General features: G+C 46.5%; 2 protein-coding genes across 4 annotated transcripts in view; one reads left to right on the forward strand and one right to left on the reverse strand.

Moving 5' to 3' along the window:
• Nucleotides 1-15,056, reverse strand: part of LOC144495566 (tyrosine-protein phosphatase non-receptor type 2-like) — a 73,260-nt gene extending 58,204 nt beyond the window's left edge. The window contains exons 1-2 of one of the 3 annotated variants that reach the window (XR_013498286.1): nt 14,793-15,048; nt 4,472-4,562 (exon numbers count right to left, since the gene is read on the reverse strand). Coding sequence is in view for 2 of the 3 variants with exons in the window: in XM_078215681.1 (XP_078071807.1) it covers nt 4,472-4,562; nt 14,793-14,849 (148 nt within the window). In the remaining variant the exon portion in view is untranslated. Of the gene's footprint in view, nt 1-4,471; nt 4,563-14,792 lie in introns of all 3 variants that reach the window. The other 2 variants (XM_078215681.1, XM_078215682.1) reach the window with 2 other exon arrangements.
• seh1l (SEH1-like (S. cerevisiae)) overlaps nt 14,628-19,767 on the forward strand; it is a 55,987-nt gene continuing 50,847 nt past the window's right edge. The window contains exon 1 of the mRNA XM_078215680.1: nt 14,628-14,795. The gene's annotated coding sequence lies outside the window, so the exon portion shown is untranslated. The remainder of the gene's footprint in view (nt 14,796-19,767) is intronic.

Genomic DNA, 19,767 nt, shown 5'->3' on the forward strand with positions numbered 1-19,767 from the left:
TTATGCATGTCCAACAAGCGATTAAGATGGCAAATAGAATGTTGGTGTTTATTGCAAGAGGAATGGAACATAAAACAAGCAGGTTTTACTAGAATTGTAGAGGGCCTTGGTGAGACCATAACTGGAGCACTGTGTGCAACATTTGGCCACTTGGCCCAGGGGTGAGGTGAGAGTGACTGTCCTCGACATCTAGGAGCCCTAGCAAAACTGGGGCCAATGGGAATCAAGGGGAAAACTCTCCGCTGATTGGAGTCATACCTAGCACAAAGTTGTGGCTGTTGGAGGGCAATCATCTCAGTTCCAGACATCACCATAGGAATTCCTCAGGAAAGTGGCCTAGGCCCAGTCATCTTCAGCTGCTTCATCAGTGTCCTCCCATCCCTCATAAGGTCAGAAGTGGGGATGCTCGTTGGTGACTGCAAAATGTTCAGCACCATTCATGTCTCCTCAATACTGAAGCAGATCAAATCGAAATGCAGCAAGACTTAGACCACATCCAGGCTTAGGCTGACAAGTGGCAAGTAACATTCATGCCATACAAATGCCAGACAACGGCCATCTCCAACAAAAGAGAATCTACCCATTGCCCCTTGACACTCAATGGCACTACTATTGCTGAATCCCTACTATTAACATCCTGGGCGTTAACATTGACCAGAAACTGAACTGGACTGGCCACATATTCAGAAGAATTCAGAAGAATGAGGGGAGATCTTATAGGAACATATAAGATTATGAAGAGAATAGATAAGATAGAAGCAGGGAAGTTGTTTCCATGGTCTCAAAATAAGGGGAAGCAGATTTAGGACTGAGTTGAGGACGAACTTCTTCACATAAAAGAGTTGTGAATCTGTGGAATTCCCTGCCCAGTGAAGCAGTTGGGGCTACTTCATTGAATGTTTTTAAGGCAAGGATAGATAAATTTTTGAACAGTAATGGAGTTAAGGGTTATGGTGAGCAGGCGGGTAAATGGAGCTGAGTCCATGAAAAGATCAGCCATGATCTTATTGAATGGCGGAGCAGGCTCGAGGAGCCAGATGGCCTACTCCTGCTCCTAATTGTTATGTTCTTATATATACCCTGGTTACAACAGCAAGTCAGAAGCTCGGAATCCTACAACGAGTAACTCACCTCCTAACTCCCAAAGCCTGTCCACCATCTACAAGGCAGAAGTCAGGATTGCAATGGAATATTTCCTGGATGACTGCAGTTCCAATACTCAAGAAGCTTGGCACCATCCAGGACAAAGTAACCCGTTTGATTGGCACTCCATCCACAAACAATCACTTCATCCACCACCAACAAACAGTGGCAACAGTGTGTGCCATCTACAAGATGTTCTGCAGGAACTCACCAAGCCTTCTTAGACAGCATCTTCCAAACCCACAACCACTATCATGTAGGACAAGGGCAGCAGACACATGGAAACACCGGCACCTGGACGTCCCCATCCAAGCCACACAGTATCCTGACTTGGAAATATATCTCCGCTCCTTCACAGTCACTAGGTCAAACTCCTGGAACTTTCTCCCTACCAACACAGTGGGTGTACCTACACCACATGCACTTCAGGATTCAAGAAGGCAACTCACTAACACCTTCTCAGGGGCAATTAGGGATTGGCAATAAGCATCACCCACATCATGAGAATGACTTTTTTTTTAAATCTAAATTTGGATACGAAGTGCAAGAGATATATTTATAGTCAGTCTACTTGTAACACAAACTGGAATCCTACATTCAAACCAAGTACACAGTACTCTGTAAACTGAAGAACAAAATGCCAAAATACTTAACTTGCACAATTCCAGCCAGTAAATCATTTTTTTTAATCTTCAATTCGGATTTTACAACATCAGCTCTTACTATTTGTAGAACTCAGCCAGAGCTGTGTAACTCAGTGGAATACAGAATATTTGAACATACATTGTGTAACGCTGCACACATTCGTCCCTTCTAATTAGTTCAGTCTCATTTCCAATCTCTTCAATTTTATAAAAGTTAACAAATACACATAATACAGTCATTAAAAATTCTGTATATACACTTCCCATCCATAAATATTTTTTCCCCACTGCAATTTAAATGAAGAATTATAACAGGAAATGATTTGTCTACAATTTGTGTATAAACATTTTTCCGTTATGCTGATAAATTAGTTGAATTAGTCAAACCGTTTCTTGAACAATTGTGTTCCTCATTTGTCCAAAATAAAGTTTTAAATAAAATTAAGAGAGCAATCGTCACAATAATGCTGTAGAAATTACCCGTTGGCTTGTCCTTTGCGTCCCTTTAAAACCTTCACTGCATTTTTTACTTTTAAGGCCTCATCACAAATGTCATGGCTGACACTGTATATGTTTAAGTCAACAGTTAAACAGGTCTTCAACTACATCTGTGCATTCTGAACATGCGCAGCATGCACAATTTCCAGGTACTCAAACCTGTTTACCGGTGTCACATGTGTACAGGGTGCGCTCCCTTGTCCTCAAGAGATTTTGAGAACTCCTTTGCTTTTTATTCTCCCCAAAAGACTTTAAAACTATGCTAGGAGGTGAATTAGGAGGTAAGGTTAAATGTAGGCCAATCTGACATTCATGTAAATTTATCAACAAATGCTATGTTTCCATTACAAACTACACACAGACATCTGTGATTAAGTTGGGTTTCTTTGTTTTTAGGTTAAAAAAGATAACAGCTACAATGTATGAAGACTGTACTTCATTTTTACTCATAAACCTCTATGTTTGTGTTGAAAATTCAGTGGAAGAAAATATTTGCTGAACCACTCTGAGGCTATGCAAACAATGAGCTTTGAACACTTAAGGTTGTTTTTTCTAGATGAAAATTTATATATTTTTTAATTCGTTCATGGGATGTGGGCATTGCTGGCTAGGCTAACATTCGTTACCTATCCCTAATTGCCCCGAGTGGCTTGCTGGGCCATTTCAGAAGGAAGAGTAAACCACATTACTGTGGGCCTGGAGTCACATGCAGACCAGACCAAATAAGGATGGCAGATTTCCATCCCTGCAGGACACTAGTGAAACAGATGGGTTTTTACAGCAATCGACAATGGTTTAATGGTCATCCTTAGACTTTTAATTCCAGGTTTTTATTGAATTCAAATTTCAACATCTGCCGTGGTGAGACCTGAACCCAATTCCCCACAACATTACCCTGGATCTTTGGATTACTAATACAGTGATAATACCACTATGCCTGGGTGATCTGCTAGTATAGTTTCAAGGCTGCAACATACATCGACAGCTACTCTTGGTCCACTCAATATTGTTTAGGTATCATGTGAGCTCGTAAATAAATTACAACCTCAACTTTAACCTTATAGGTATAATACACTCTGATGCAACTTGCAAGGAAAAGATAGATCACAGCTGACATAGATAAGAACTCTCCAGAGGATTCTGTCTCACGGTAGTTAATCGTTAAGAGAAAGCACTATTTACTGGAAACGGCCGAAACACTTTCACATTCCATTTGAACAACAACCAGCAGACGGCTGTGAAATTTGCATAGAACTGACATGTTCCACATTAGGTACTTATTAATCTTCACGCCTGCACAGATCAGAATTCTTTATGTAAACAATAACAGTGTTTAACCGTATAGACCTGTGCAGTGACTTCTGCTGGATAAACATTGACCCAAACACCTAAGGTGCGATCTCACCTGCCGTTCATGCCACACTCCCACTGCAGTAAGGTCAGAGAATTTAGCGGCCAGCCAAATCTCCATCCACTGCAAGGGGGTGGAGTGGATGGCATTATAGGTGTTAAGATTCTGGCCCTGGGGTGAGGATGCAACCCCCATTGTAGAACTATCTGCCAACATGCACTAATTAGACCAGCGTATGGAGTCAGGTACGTTCAAGCGAAAGAACAAACTTGCATTCATATCATGCCTAAGACATCCCAAGGTTCTTCACAGCCATTTACATGCATTTGAAGTGTAACACATATAATGTAGACAATAGTGGCAGCCAATTTATGCAAAGAAGGATCCCACAAACAGTCATGAGATAAATGATTAAATAAATTGCTTTTTAATGGCGCCGGTTCACTCGGAACTTTTGGTAAATGTCTTTGCTCATCTTCAAATAGCATCCTGGATTATTTTAAATCCACTTGAGAGAGAGCACATTAGGTCTTAGTAAAAACACTCGTGTCCCTTCACCAGATGATTGCCATTAAAAATTTGCACTCAGAAAAATAAATGTACAACTTTAAAATGGGGCTGAATTACATCTGTGTGCCCCAGAGCAATTACTGTTGCCTTCTTCATCTGAAAGCAACACAGTTTTGACTCTGCATGTGCAAGACAAGAGATTGACAGGAATTTAACATATGTTAACTTTATTATTAATGTCACCAATATGTCTGAAACATGCAACTGTCTGTGGATTAAGCCATGTGGCGTTTACAGAGCACAACTTCTGCAACATTCTACTTACAAGGGCTGACATCTCTGTATCTGTTTCGAACCCGGTTTTCTGGATATTTGGCTACTTTATACGGGAAGTCTTGAGATTCATTTCGAATTTCCTGCCATCAAAAGAAGCAATCTTCATTAACATATACAGGCAATAATCAAGGTGCACCTGAACTGAAACCAAACAGCCATATTCCACTCCCTATATTCCCCTGATTAGTCTGTGGGAATGGATACATCCAATGGTCAATCATCAGCAAAAGGAAGCTTACTATAACCGAATATCAAATAAATAGAGAAACTTTGGGATATTTCGGGTGTTTTCAGGATGAGTAGATGCTGGGTCAGTTTAGATTTTTAAGAGATTGATGGATTTTAGTTGAGTAAGGGTATCAAGTGATTTGGAGCAAAGGTGAATGGATGGCATGGAAGAAAGTTAACGGGCTATTGTTCATTTGTACTATAGAACATCGAACAGTACAGCACAGTACTGTTCGATGTTCTATAATACAAATGAACAATAGCCCGTTAACTTTCTTCCATGTCATCCATTCTCCGTTGCTCCAAATCACTTGATACCCTTACTCAACTAAAATCCATCAATCTCTTAAAAATCTAAACTGACCCAGCATCTGTAGTGTTTCTTTTGGGAATGTGTGGTGGGTGCTACATATCAAGAAATTGTGTTTCCTATTTATTTATTAGTGCCACAAGTAGGCTTACATTAACACTGCAATGAAGTTACTATGAAAATCCTCCAGTCGCCACACTCTGGTGCCTGTTCGGGTACACTGAGGGAGAATTCAGCATGGCCAATGCACCTAACCTGCACATCTTTCAGACTGTGGGAGGAAACCGCAGCACCCGGAGGAAACCCACACAGACATGGGGCGAACGTGCAAATTCCACACAGACAGTGACCCAAGCCAGGAATCGAACCTTGGTCCCTGGCGCTGTGAGGCAGCAGTGTTAACCACTGTGCCACTCCATCGTGTTTTTTATGAAAGATTTATTCTGATTTCACTCCTAAATGACAAAGCTCTAATTTTATTTCCTTTTGTTCTAGAGGAAATAAATCAGAGAGGAAAGTGTTTTTGTGGATGCTGCTGTTGCAAGCACCTTCCAAACCTGCAGCCACCTAGAAGAACAAAAACAGGAGACACAAAGGAACATAACCATCTACCTATTCCCCTCCCAGTCACACACCATCCTGACTTAAAACTTTATAACCATTAGATCAATATCACTGAGTCAAATTCCTAGACCTCCCTCCCCAACAGCACTGTGGGTGTGCCTAAACCACATGGACCACAGCAGTTCAAGATGGCATCACACCACCACCTTCTCAAGTGCAACTAGGAATAGACAAACAACAAGTGCCGGTTTTGCCCAAAGAACAAATTTTGAAAGGCCTCAATTAAATCATCCATCAAACCTCTAAACATAAGGGAACGCAAGCTTAGTTTATGCAACCTGTCCTCACAATTTAAACTTTTACTGCCTTGAATTGTTCTGGTAAATATGCACTGTGAGCTTCCCAAGGCCAATACATCTTTCCAAAGTTTAGGTGACCAAAAATCAACAGTATTCCAGATGAGATGTGACCAAGCTGTGATCAAGGCTCTAAAAAACTGAAGCATCACCTCCAACCCCTTTGAGGTAAAGAAAATTCTATTAGCCTTCTTGATTATTTTTGTCTCTCCTGGCTCGCACCCATCCATCTGCGAGAGATGGTAATGCAGCCTCAGAACTTTGGTGAGATCAGATGATATAATTTGCTGCACTGAATGACTGAACAAGCCAATGCTGGAAAGGCAAAGACTGCCTCAAGTGTCACAAAGTGGTCCTTTGTCAGTGGTAAGGGATGATCTCTGTTAACATCATCTTGAACATTTAACCAGGATTTAAGCGTGCCAGTAGCTTTTTCTGAACACCTCACAAGAGTTGCATCCCTCCATTCACTGGACCCTTTTAGAACATGTTTGCTTTTATTCTTTCATGGGATGTGCGCCACTGGCAAGGCCAGCATTTGTTCAACATCCCAAATTGCTCTTGAGCTGAATGGCTTGCTAGGCCATTTCAGAGGGCAGTTGAAAGTCAAACACATTACTGTGGATCTGGAGTCACACATCAGCCAGACCAGGTATGGACACCAGATTTCTTTCCCTAAAGGATATTAGTGAACCAAATGGATTTTAGAACAATTGATGATAGTCTCATGGCTTTCAATTTGAGATTGATTAATTGAATTTAAATTGCACCAGCTGTCATGGTGGGATTTGAACCCATGTTCCCAAAGCATTAGCCTGGATCTCTGGTATAAAATAGTCCAGTGATGCCACCATCTCCCCCTAAATAAATGCATGTATCACAAACCTATTCTGACAGCACTACAGGAGGAACTTGATTGGTTTTGCTGAATAGTTACTGGATCCAGCAAGGATTGGAGTGGATGAGCAGGATAATTACAGAGAATGTTCAAAGTTTATTTATTATTATTCACAAGTAAGGTTTACATTAACACTGCAATGAAGTTACTGTGAAATTCCCCTAGTCGCCACACTCCGGCGCCTGTTCGGGTCAATGCACCTAACCAGTACGTCTTTCAGATTGTGGGAGGAAACCGGAGCACCGGGAGGAAACCCACGCAGACACAAGAACATGCAAACTCCACACAGACAGTGAACTGAGCCAGGAATCGAACCCGGGTCCCTGACGCTGAGAGGCAGCAGTGCTAACCACCGTGCCGCCCCCTGAATGGAAGCATTGCGAGGGTGGGGGTGGAGAAAGTACCATCACTGTTTGAAACCACCGCCTAGTATGTTTAAAACCAGCATAGCTACATTTATTGTCATTCTTGATTGCAGTAAGTCCTCACTTCAAGTTTTTCCATTTTAAGTTGATTTGTTTTAATGTTGTCTTTTTAATGGAGCCAGTACTTGCATTTAACACTGCGGATTTGCATCAACATGTTTTGTGCCCTGTAAGATGTAGGGTTACGTGACCTAAACTTCACTGGTTTGGAGTGTCCGCTCTCAATCCTGCTCTCCAACCCTCCCACTTCTGGCTTACCTCCACAACCCTGCAACTCAAAGCTGCTCTCAGGTTGCCCCTGCCTTTCTCATCTCCCAGGCCCTTGCTTATGGTAAGGGTTCGGGAGAGGGAAGTGGCGAGTGGGAGGGATGGCCAGATGGAGGACTAGCTCATGGGAGCGTCAGGAAGCCGGAGGATTAGGGAGAGGGAGATGGTGAGCGGAATGGGCAGCAAGAGGTGGCAAGCAGAAGCTAAGTATAAAGAGTTAGTATATTTATTTTCTTTTATTCTGTTTTGAAAGCTGTTTTGTTTATTGAACTTGTACTGTATTTCAACTTATAAGGTGTTTTTTCTGAGGGAAAAGGTACTACAGAACCTAACTGAAGTTTTTACATTAATTATAATGGGAAAATCGGATTCATTTAAAGTCGCACTTTTTAGGAGGGCAGCAACGTTAAGCAAGAATTGATACACCCAAATTGCAGAAGAGAAATAGTGACAATGGAAGAGGGACATCATAAATTTACCAGAATTATACCAGGACTTAAAGCAGTAAATTAAGAGGTCATGTTTTATAAATATGGCTTCTATTCCCTTCAGTTTTGATAGTTGAGTGGGCGATCTAATCAAAATATCTAAAATTATAGAAATACGATGGGGTATTTTTAAAATTCAGTTAGGGAATGTGAGCATCACTGCTGGGCCAGCATTTATTGCCAATCCCTACATTTCAGAAGACAGTTGAGAGTCAACCACATTACTGCGGATCTGGAATCACACATAGGCCAGGCCAAGGATGACAAATTTCCTTCCCGTACGGATATTAGGGAACCAGATGAGTCCCAGGATATGACTGTAGGAGTGGTGCTGGACACAAGCATCTTCAGCTACTTCTTCAACGGCCTCCCCCTCCAACATTGTGGCATCAGCATGTTTCAACTACAAGATGCACCACAGAAACTCGGCAAGGCTTTCGACAGCACCTTCTAAACCCAAACCTACTGCCACCGGGAAGGGCAAGAGCAATAGATGGGAACAACATCTATTGCAAGTTCCCCTCCAAGCTACACAACATCACGACTTGGAACTATGTCGCTATTCCTTCACTGTTGGCGATCAAAAAGCTGAAATCCCTTCCTAACATCACAGTGCTAGTCTTGATGTGGAGATGCCAGCGTTGGACCGGGGTAGGCACAGTTAGTCTCACAACACCAGGTTAAAGTCCAACAGGTTTATTTGGTAGTATGTGGTTTCGGAGCGTTGCCCCTTCATCAGGTGATGATGGGGCAATGCTCCAAAAGCTCATGCTACCAAATAAACCTGTTGGACTTTAACCTGGAAAGAGACAACGTTCCGAAAGCTCATGCAGAACTCGTTCAGGACTGCACTTGGATGCCAGCTTTGATTTTTCTGCTCAAGTCCTGCATTGGCCTTAAGCCACAACTCTGAAGCGAGTGTGCTATCTACTGAGTCACAGTTGGCACCTAGAAAAGGATTAATGGATAGGGAACAAAAGTGGGTAAATATTGTTAAGATATAGATCAGGAATGATCTGATTAAATGACAAAACAAACCAGAAAAACCAAATTGTTGATTCTTGTTACCATGGAACAAATGCCATTCATTGAAGTGCAAAATGTAGGGATTTAATCAATTTCCATTGCGTAAACATCTACCAGTACTAGGAGATCAAATGCCGTGAGAATCATAAATGATTGTGGCCTTGATCACTGTATGTTCATTCTTTTATTTACTTTTTACTCTCCACCTTCTTTATAGGCCAAGATACATAATAAGGTGGTAGTCACTATATAGATAGCTGCTAGACATGTGAGGCTTAGTGTTGGGGGTTTGTTGACATTTGGTGCATTAGTTTCAGATTGGAAGAACTGCAACAGCTGTGGCACAATTGGCAGCATTGCTGCCTCCAAATCACAATATTCCTGACTAAAGTCCCATTCCAAGGATTTCAAATCTTTGAAAAAGGATTTCAAAAATTGAAACAACTGACATGCTAGTTGAGGCAGTGGTGTAGTGGCAATGTCGGTGGCACCAGTAATCCATGGGCCCAGGTTATTGCTCTGGGGACATGGATTTGAAACCCACCATGGCAGGTGGTGGAATTTAAAATCAGTTGATAAAATGAAATTAAACAGCTCATCTCACTAACAGTGACCATGAAACCATTGTCAATGTCGTAAAATCCCATGTGATTTACGAATGTCCCTTTAGGGAAGGAAATCTGCCATTGTGACCTAGTTTGGCCTACACGTGACTCCAGACCACGGCAATGCGGTTGACTCTTAAATGCGCTCTGAAATGGTCTTGCACTCCACTGTTTTATTAAATCTGCAACAAAGTCTACAAAAAAGAATGAAGCGGATGGATTACCCTACATCAAACTAGATACCAGAAACAACAATGGCAACCCCAACACTATTGGACCCTACAAAGTCCTCCTTTCTAACAGCAAAAATTGAGAAAGCTGTCCAACAGACAGGTCAAGCAACAGCCTGACATAGTCATATCTTACAGACAATGTCCCATCCTGGAAGTCCTGTCCCAGCAAAAGGACAGATCCACCAGAGGTGGCAGCACAGTGGTATCCTGTCAGGACAAAGTTGCCCTGTTAGCTCTCAACGTTGACTCAAGATCCCATGAATTCTCATGGCATCAGGTCAGACATGGACAAGGAAGCCTCTTGCTGATTACCACCTATCTGCCCAGCTGATACTCCTCCATAGTGAACACCACTTGGTAAAAGACAGATTGGCAGGACACAGAATGTACTCTGGGTTGGAGGCTTCAGCACCACTCACCAAGAGTTACACCATTGATAGTACTGTTGGCCACTGAACTGGCCAAGTCCTAAAGCTGCTAGGCTGGGTCTGTGCAGATGGTGAGGAAAGCAAAAAGAGGGAAAAACCTACTTGATATCCTCCCCGCCAATCTACCTGTTGCAGATGTAAACATTCTAGTGGGCAGTAAAGAATCAGCCTCTTCACTGTGGGTCTGCAGTTACATGCGAGACAGACAAATAGGAAGGTAGATTTTCTTCCTTCAAGGACATTAGCCCACATCCCATGAAAAAAAATTAAAAATATGAGGGAACGCTGCACTGGCAGAACCTCTGTCTTTCAGATCTTATGTTAAACTGAAGCCCCACTGCTTGCTCGAGTGGATGTGAGAGATCCCATGGTACTATTTGGAAAAAGCGTAGCGGAACTTTCCTTAGTGCCCTGGCCAACATTTATCCTTCACTCAACATCAAAAAACAGATGATCTGGCCATTATTATTTTGCTATGACAATGTCTATGGGAGCTTGCTGCGTACAAATTTGTTGACGCATTTTCTACTTTGCAACAGTAAATACACTTCAGAAAGTACTTACTTACTGGTGAAGCATCTTTTAACTTGTATAGAACACTGGTTCAGCCTCAACTAAAGTACCGTGGCCCATTTTGGGTACCACACTTTAGGAAGGAAATGAAGGCTTTAGAGATAGTACAGAAAAAAATCACAAGAATGGTTCCAGAGATGAGTAACCACAGTTACGTAGACAGATTAGAAAAGTTGGGACTGATTTCCTCGGAGAAAGTTGAGAGGAGATTTGATGGAGGTAATTAAAATCATCAGCAGCCTGGACAGAGGAGACGGGAGAAAGCTGTTCCTATTGGTGGAAAATGAGAAGAAGAATGAGAGGGCACAGATTTAAGGTAATTAGCAAAAGAAATAATGGCAACATGGGGAAAAACTTTTCCACACAGCGAGTGATCAGTACCTGGAATGCACTGTGTGACAATGTGGTGGAAGCAGGTTCAATCAAGGCACTCAAAAGGGAATTAGATTGTTCCCTGAAAAGGAAGAATTTACAGGGCCAAGCTAGTTAAATTGCTCCTACAGAGAGCTGGTGCAGTCACGATGGACCAAAAGGCCTTGATTCTGTGACATCCGGTGGTCACAAAAAGCACCATATAAATGTAAGTCTTTCTTTCTATTTCATTGCAGAGCACAAACTTGCTTTGGTAGCACGACAGAAGAGCACACAAGTATTGGTTTTACATAATTGTTCTTGGGATCTCACAATAGTTGGAAGGGGTTGGGGCATGGAGTGATAACTGGCACTAGGATGACAGAAAATTACAGGATTTGGTCAGGAGAGAAAGCACCATCACTTTATTAGCTCTTGATATGCGGATAATGCCGTTCTTAATTCACACCAGAATGTGACACTGGGTCTTTGTATTGAATATCTCCAGTCCTCCTTGTGATAATAATGTTCCCATGCTGTTGGAAGGAAGGGATTCAATAAAACAGCCCCAGCAACAGCATCATCCCAGTGATTACACCATGATTTAGAGAGCTCTGTGGCGATAATGGCGGGCCCACAACATCGCTGCTCTTGCCCTTCTCAAAAGAAAAGGCTACGGGGAAGGGAGGTGCTATTGCAGGCTAAAGAGTGGATCTGTCAACAGCAGGAGTGGAAAAGTCACATGAACTAACAGCACTACGAAGGGTGCTAGTGTCTGCAACAGTGAGCGGAATCCTAGGGTGTGCCACAACAAGGAACCAGGATCCCACGGTTTGCTAACATTGGCAACAGTTGATGGTGGAATGTTGCAACATGATGGAGCCCTCGGGGCAAGTGAGTGATGTGAAAGGGTGTAGTCTCAGTCTATTCATCCTCTCGATCATCCTCTCCCCCTCTCAGAGTGCAAATGTGTTTTCAATACTGCTCATTTAATTGAGTTCCAGGACGCCAGTGTCCACAACTCCACTCATCCATTTATATTAAATATAATTCCAATTGTTCAGCTGATAGAATCATAGACCTGGGTTTCAATGTGATGATGAGAATTCTAGCATTAGAAAATACAGCCACAAAATCCAAAATAAGTATCAGGATGAAAGTAGCACTAAGAGCTTTTACAAATCACCTTGCCATACTACTAAACTGGGTCACATCAGTGCAATAACCAAGTATAACTGAACTGAGCCACAATATAAACAATGGAAAGAATTAATGTCTTAATTTGCAAATTAAGACAAATGTAATTGTGACCTGCCATCTCCCAAACCTGTTATGGAGACATGCCCAAGGTTTTACCAGAGACATTACCAAACTTTTACCAGCAAAAAACACAGGGCGCCACAAAACAGGTGTCCTACAACCTAAATTTATGCTAACAGTGGGACAGCACAGGGGTTAGCACTGCTGCCTCACAGTAAGAAGTTTAACAACACCAGGTTAAAGTCCAACAGGTTTATTTGGTAGCAAAAGCCACACAAGCTTTCGAGGCTCTGAGCCCCTTCTTCAGGTGAGTGGGAATTCTGTTCACAAACAGAACTTATAAGACACAGACTCAATTTACATGAATAATGGTTGGAATGCGAATACTTACAACTAATCCAGTCTTTAAGAAACAAAACAATGGGAGTGGAGAGAGCATCAAGACAGGCTAAAAAGATGTGTATTGTCTCCAGACAAGACAGCCAGTGAAACTCTGCAGGTCCACGCAACTGTGGGAGTTACAAATAGTGTGACATAAATTCTGATTCTAGGATCGCATGATAAAGACTCAGGAGGAAAAAAGCAGAAATATTTATGTGAAATAGTGTGACATAAACCCAATATCCCGGTTGAGGCCGTCCTTGTGTGTGCGGAACCTGGCTATCAGTTTCTGCTCCGCGACTCTGCGCTGTCGTGTGTCGCGAAGGCCGCCTTGGAGAACGCTTACCCGAATATCAGAGGCCGAATGCCCGTGACCGCTGAAGTGCTCCCCAACAGGAAGAGAACAGTCTTGCCTGGTGATTGTCGAGCGGTGTTCATTCATCCGTTGTCGCAGCGTCTGCATAGTTTCCCCAATGTCACAGTATACCAGGTATCTGGGTTTGATTCCCAGCTTGAGTGACTGTCTATGTAGAGTCTGCACATTCTCCCCATATCTGCGTGGGTTTCCACCGATTTCCTTCCACAGTGCAAAAGACGTGCCGGTTAGGTGCATTGGCCATGCTAAATTCTTCTTCGGTGTACCCGAACAGGCGCCGGAGTGTGGCGACTGGGGGACTTTGCAGGTTGAGTCCGTAATTAAGAAAGCAAATGTAATGTTGTCATTTATCTCAAGAGGCTTGGAATACAAAAGCAGGGATGTACTTCTGAGGCTTTATAAAGCACTGGTTAGGCCCCATTTGGAGTACTGTGAGCAATTTTGGGCCCCACACCTCAGGAAGGACATACTGGCACTGGAGCGGGTCCAGCGGAGATTCACACGGATGATCCCAGGAATGGTAGGCCTGACATACGATGAACGTCTGAGGATCGTGGGATTATATTCATTGGAGTTTAGGAGGTTGAGGGGAGATCTGATAGAAACTTACAAGATAATGAACGGCTTAGATAGGATGGACGTAGGGAAGTTGTTTCCATTAACAGGGGAGACTAGGACGCGGGGGCACAGCCTTAGAATAAAAGGGAGTCACTTTAGAACAGAGATGAGGAGAAATTTCTTCAGCCAGAGAGTGGTGGGTCTGTGGAATTCATTGCCACAGAGGGCTGTGGAGGCCGAGACGTTGAGCGTCTTCAAGACAGAAATTGATAAATTCTTGATTTCTCGAGGAATTAAGGGCTATGGGGAGAGAGCGGGTAAATGGAGTTGAAATCAACCATGATTGAATGGTGGAGTGGACTCGATGGGCCGAATGGCCTTACTTCCGCTCCTATGTCTTATGGTCTTATGGACTTTCACAGTAACTTCTTTGCCGTGTTAACGCAAGCCTGCTTGTCACACTAATAAGTAAACTTAAAAACTTTGAAACAACACGATCGAAGAAGGAGGGGAGAAAAGAAGCCAGACTTCTGGCAGGAAGCCACCTGTCTTCCTATTTGAACTTGTGGGTGAGGTGGAATGGAATTGGAAACAAGTGTAAGCTAAAAAAGATAAAGTGACAGTCAATCCCAGAGACTGAGACTTGGAAGCTGTTCAGCAGCCCCGAGTTGTTTTTCTAAACGTTGCAGTCTGCGGTTGTGTTTTGTACCAGCCCATGTGTGAAGTTCAAGTTGCAACAAGGAAGAAACATCCCCTTTAAGAGGGAGCGATTACCCGTCGGCGAAAAAGAAAGACCGTGAAGGGCAAGGCGCAGGCGCAGTGCCGCGGCGGCTCTCGCGCCCGGCGGCCTGGCTTCCGTTAACGGAAAGCGGGGGTCAGGCGGCCCGCTGGCGGCTTCCTTCACACATTAACACCGGAGATGTGAGAGACACTCGGATAGACATGCGGGAGAGTGCGGCTGATGAGAACTTTTACAAACTTACCAGGTATGACTGAGACCAGCGGCTCTGCTCGTCGATCTCGGCGAATTTCTCCTCCATGACCAAGATGCGATGGGTAGAATCCCCCTCTGCCCCGGATCTGTTTCGCTTCGCCTCCCGCCGCTGGGTGAAGTTTATTTTCCTCGGAACCCGGTTCCCCCGCTCTCTCTGGCCGCCGACATCCAAACCCACAGCCCGGCTGTCCGACACGGCTCCGAGCGCGCAGGCGCAGCGGGGCTGCCGGCCCGGGGAGCGCGCAGGCGCGGCGAGCGTGGGCGGAACCCGGAAGCAGCGTCAATGCTGTGTGTGACAGCACAGAGTGTCAGTGAGTGTCTGACACACACAGCACAGACTATCAGTGAGTGCTGTGTGTGTCTGACACTCACAGACAGTCTGTGCAGTGTGTGTGACACTCACAGACAGTCTGTGCTGTGTGTGTGACACTCACTGACAGTCTGTGCTGTGTGTGTCTGACACTCACTGACAGTCTGTGCTGTGTGTGTGACACTCACTGACAGTCTGTGCTGTGTGTGTGTGTGTCTGACACTCACTGACAGTCTGTGCTGTGTGTGTGTGTCTGACACTCACTGACAGTCTGTGCTGTGTGTGTGTGTCTGACACTCACTGACAGTCTGTGCTGTGTGTGTGTGTCTGACACTCACTGACAGTCTGGGCTGTGTGTGTGTGTCTGACACTCACTGACAGTCTGTGCTGTGTGTGTGTGTCTGACACTCACTGACAGTCTGGGCTGTGTGTGTGTGTCTGACACTCACTGACAGTCTGGGCTGTGTGTGTGTGTCTGACACTCACTGACAGTCTGGGCTGTGTGTGTGTGTCTGACACTCACTGACAGTCTGGGCTGTGTGTGTGTGTCTGACACTCACTGACAGTCTGGGCTGTGTGCGTGTGTCTGACACTCACTGACAGTCTGGGCTGTGTGCGTGTGTCTGACACTCACTGACAGTCTGGGCTGTGTGCGTGTGTCTGACACTCACTGACAGTCTGGGCTGTGTGCGTGTGTCTGACACTCACTGACAGTCTGTGCTGTGTGTGTGTGTCTGACACTCGCTGACAGTCTGGGCTGTGTGTGTGTGTCTGACACTCGCTGACAGTCTGGGCTGTGTGTGTGTGTCTGACACTCGCTGACAGTCTGTGCTGTGTGTGTGTGTCTGACACTCGCTGACAGTCTGGGCTGTGTGTGTGTGTCTGACACTCGCTGACAGTCTGGGCTGTGTGTGAGTGTCTGACACTCGCTGACAGTCTGGGCTGTGTGTGTGTGTCTGACACTCGCTGACAGTCTGGGCTGTGTGTGTGTGTCTGACACTCGCTGACAGTCTGGGCTGTGTGTGTGTGTCTGACACTCGCTGACAGTCTGGGCTGTGTGTGTGTGTCTGACACTCGCTGACAGTCTGTGCTGTGTGTGTGTGTCTGACACTCGCTGACAGTCTGGGCTGTGTGTGTGTGTCTGACACTCGCTGACAGTCTGTGCTGTGTGTGTGTGTCTGACACTCGCTGACAGTCTGGGCTGTGTGTGTGTGTCTGACACTCGCTGACAGTCTGGGCTGTGTGTGTGTGTCTGACACTCGCTGACAGTCTGGGCTGTGTGTGTGTGTCTGACACTCGCTGACAGTCTGGGCTGTGTGTGTGTGTCTGACACTCGCTGACAGTCTGGGCTGTGTGTGTGTGTCTGACACTCGCTGACAGTCTGGGCTGTGTGTGTGTGTCTGACACTCGCTGACAGTCTGGGCTGTGTGTGTGTGTCTGACACTCGCTGACAGTCTGGGCTGTGTGTGTGTCTGACACTCGCTGACAGTCTGGGCTGTGTGTGTGTGTCTGACACTCGCTGACAGTCTGGGCTGTGTGTGTGTGTCTGACACTCGCTGACAGTCTGGGCTGTGTGTGTGTGTCTGACACTCGCTGACAGTCTGGGCTGTGTGTGTGTGTCTGACACTCGCTGACAGTCTGGGCTGTGTGTGTGTGTCTGACACTCGCTGACAGTCTGGGCTGTGTGTGTGTGTCTGACACTCGCTGACAGTCTGGGCTGTGTGTGTGTGTCTGACACTCGCTGACAGTCTGTGCTGTGTGTGTGTGTCTGACACTCGCTGACAGTCTGTGCTGTGTGTGTGTCTGACACTCACTGACAGTCTGGGCTGTGTGTGTGTGTCTGACACTCACTGACAGTCTGTGCTGTGTGTGTGTGTCTGACACTCACTGACAGTCTGTGCTGTGTGTGTGTGTCTGACACTCACTGACAGTCTGGGCTGTGTGTGTGTGTCTGACACTCACTGACAGTCTGTGCTGTGTGTGTGTGTCTGACGCTCACTGACAGTCTGTGCTGTGTGTGTGTGTCTGACGCTCACTGACAGTCTGTGCTGTGTGTGTGTGTCTGACGCTCACTGACAGTCTGGGCTGTGTGTGTGTGTCTGACGCTCACTGACAGTCTGGGCTGTGTGTGTGTGTCTGACGCTCACTGACAGTCTGGGCTGTGTGTCTGACGCTCACTGACAGTCTGGGCTGTGTGTCTGACGCTCACTGACAGTCTGGGCTGTGTGTGTGTGTCTGACGCTCACTGACAGTCTGGGCTGTGTGTGTGTGTCTGACGCTCACTGACAGTCTGTGCTGTGTGTGTGTGTCTGACGCTCACTGACAGTCTGTGCTGCGTGTGTGTGTCTGACGCTCACTGACAGTCTGTGCTGCGTGTGTGTGTCTGACGCTCACTGACAGTCTGGGCTGCGTGTGTGTGTCTGACGCTCACTGACAGTCTGGGCTGCGTGTGTGTGTCTGACGCTCACTGACAGTCTGGGCTGCGTGTGTGTGTCTGACGCTCACTGACAGTCTGTGCTGCGTGTGTGTGTCTGACGCTCACTGACAGTCTGTGCTGCGTGTGTGTGTCTGACGCTCACTGACAGTCTGTGCTGCGTGTGTGTGTCTGACGCTCACTGACAGTCTGTGCTGCGTGTGTGTGTCTGACGCTCACTGACAGTCTGGGCTGTGTGTGTGTGTCTGACGCTCACTGACAGTCTGGGCTGTGTGTGTGTGTCTGACGCTCACTGACAGTCTGGGCTGTGTGTCTGACGCTCACTGACAGTCTGGGCTGTGTGTCTGACGCTCACTGACAGTCTGGGCTGTGTGTGTGTGTCTGACGCTCACTGACAGTCTGTGCTGTGTGTGTGTGTCTGACGCTCACTGACAGTCTGTGCTGCGTGTGTGTGTCTGACGCTCACTGACAGTCTGTGCTGCGTGTGTGTGTCTGACGCTCACTGACAGTCTGTGCTGCGTGTGTGTGTCTGACGCTCACTGACAGTCTGTGCTGCGTGTGTGTGTCTGACGCTCACTGACAGTCTGGGCTGCGTGTGTGTGTCTGACGCTCACTGACAGTCTGGGCTGCGTGTGTGTGTCTGACGCTCACTGACAGTCTGTGCTGCGTGTGTGTGTCTGACGCTCACTGACAGTCTGTGCTGCGTGTGTGTGTCTGACGCTCACTGACAGTCTGTGCTGCGTGTGTGTGTCTGACGCTCACTGACAGTCTGTGCTGCGTGTGTGTGTCTGACGCTCACTGACAGTCTGGGCTGTGTGTGTGTGTCTGACGCTCACTGACAGTCTGGGCTGTGTGTGTGTGTCTGACGCTCACTGACAGTCTGGGCTGTGTGTCTGACGCTCACTGACAGTCTGGGCTGTGTGTCTGACGCTCACTGACAGTCTGGGCTGTGTGTGTGTGTCTGACGCTCACTGACAGTCTGTGCTGTGTGTGTGTGTCTGACGCTCACTGACAGTCTGTGCTGCGTGTGTGTGTCTGACGCTCACTGACAGTCTGTGCTGCGTGTGTGTGTCTGACGCTCACTGACAGTCTGTGCTGCGTGTGTGTGTCTGACGCTCACTGACAGTCTGTGCTGCGTGTGTGTGTCTGACGCTCACTGACAGTCTGGGCTGCGTGTGTGTGTCTGACGCTCACTGACAGTCTGGGCTGCGTGTGTGTGTCTGACGCTCACTGACAGTCTGTGCTGCGTGTGTGTGTCTGACGCTCACTGACAGTCTGTGCTGCGTGTGTGTGTCTGACGCTCACTGACAGTCTGTGCTGCGTGTGTGTGTCTGACGCTCACTGACAGTCTGTGCTGTGTGTGTGTGTCTGACGCTCACTGACAGTCTGTGCTGCGTGTGTGTGTCTGACGCTCACTGACAGTCTGTGCTGCGTGTGTGTGTCTGACGCTCACTGACAGTCTGTGCTGCGTGTGTGTGTCTGACGCTCACTGACAGTCTGGGCTGCGTGTGTGTGTCTGACGCTCACTGACAGTCTGGGCTGCGTGTGTGTGTCAGACGCTCACTGACAGTCTGGGCTGCGTGTGTGTGTCTGACGCTCACTGACAGTCTGGGCTGCGTGTGTGTGTCTGACGCTCACTGACAGTCTGGGCTGCGTGTGTGTGTCTGACGCTCACTGACAGTCTGGGCTGCGTGTGTGTGTCTGACGCTCACTGACAGTCTGGGCTGCGTGTGTGTGTCAGACGCTCACTGACAGTCTGGGCTGCGTGTGTGTGTCTGACGCTCACTGACAGTCTGGGCTGCGTGTGTGTGTCTGACGCTCACTGACAGTCTGGGCTGCGTGTGTGTGTCAGACGCTCACTGACAGTCTGGGCTGCGTGTGTGTGTCTGACGCTCACTGACAGTCTGGGCTCCGTGTGTGTGTCTGACGCTCACTGACAGTCTGGGCTGCGTGTGTGTGTCTGACGCTCACTGACAGTCTGGGCTGCGTGTGTGTGTCTGACGCTCACTGACAGTCTGGGCTGCGTGTGTGTGTCTGACGCTCACTGACAGTCTGGGCTGCGTGTGTGTGTCTGACGCTCACTGACAGTCTGGGCTGCGTGTGTGTGTCTGACGCTCACTGACAGTCTGGGCTGCGTGTGTGTGTCTGACGCTCACTGACAGTCTGGGCTGCGTGTGTGTGTCTGACGCTCACTGACAGTCTGGGCTGCGTGTGTGTGTC

Source organism: Mustelus asterias, chromosome 7, assembly GCF_964213995.1.
Source record: "Mustelus asterias chromosome 7, sMusAst1.hap1.1, whole genome shotgun sequence".
Lineage (NCBI taxonomy): Eukaryota > Metazoa > Chordata > Chondrichthyes > Carcharhiniformes > Triakidae > Mustelus > Mustelus asterias.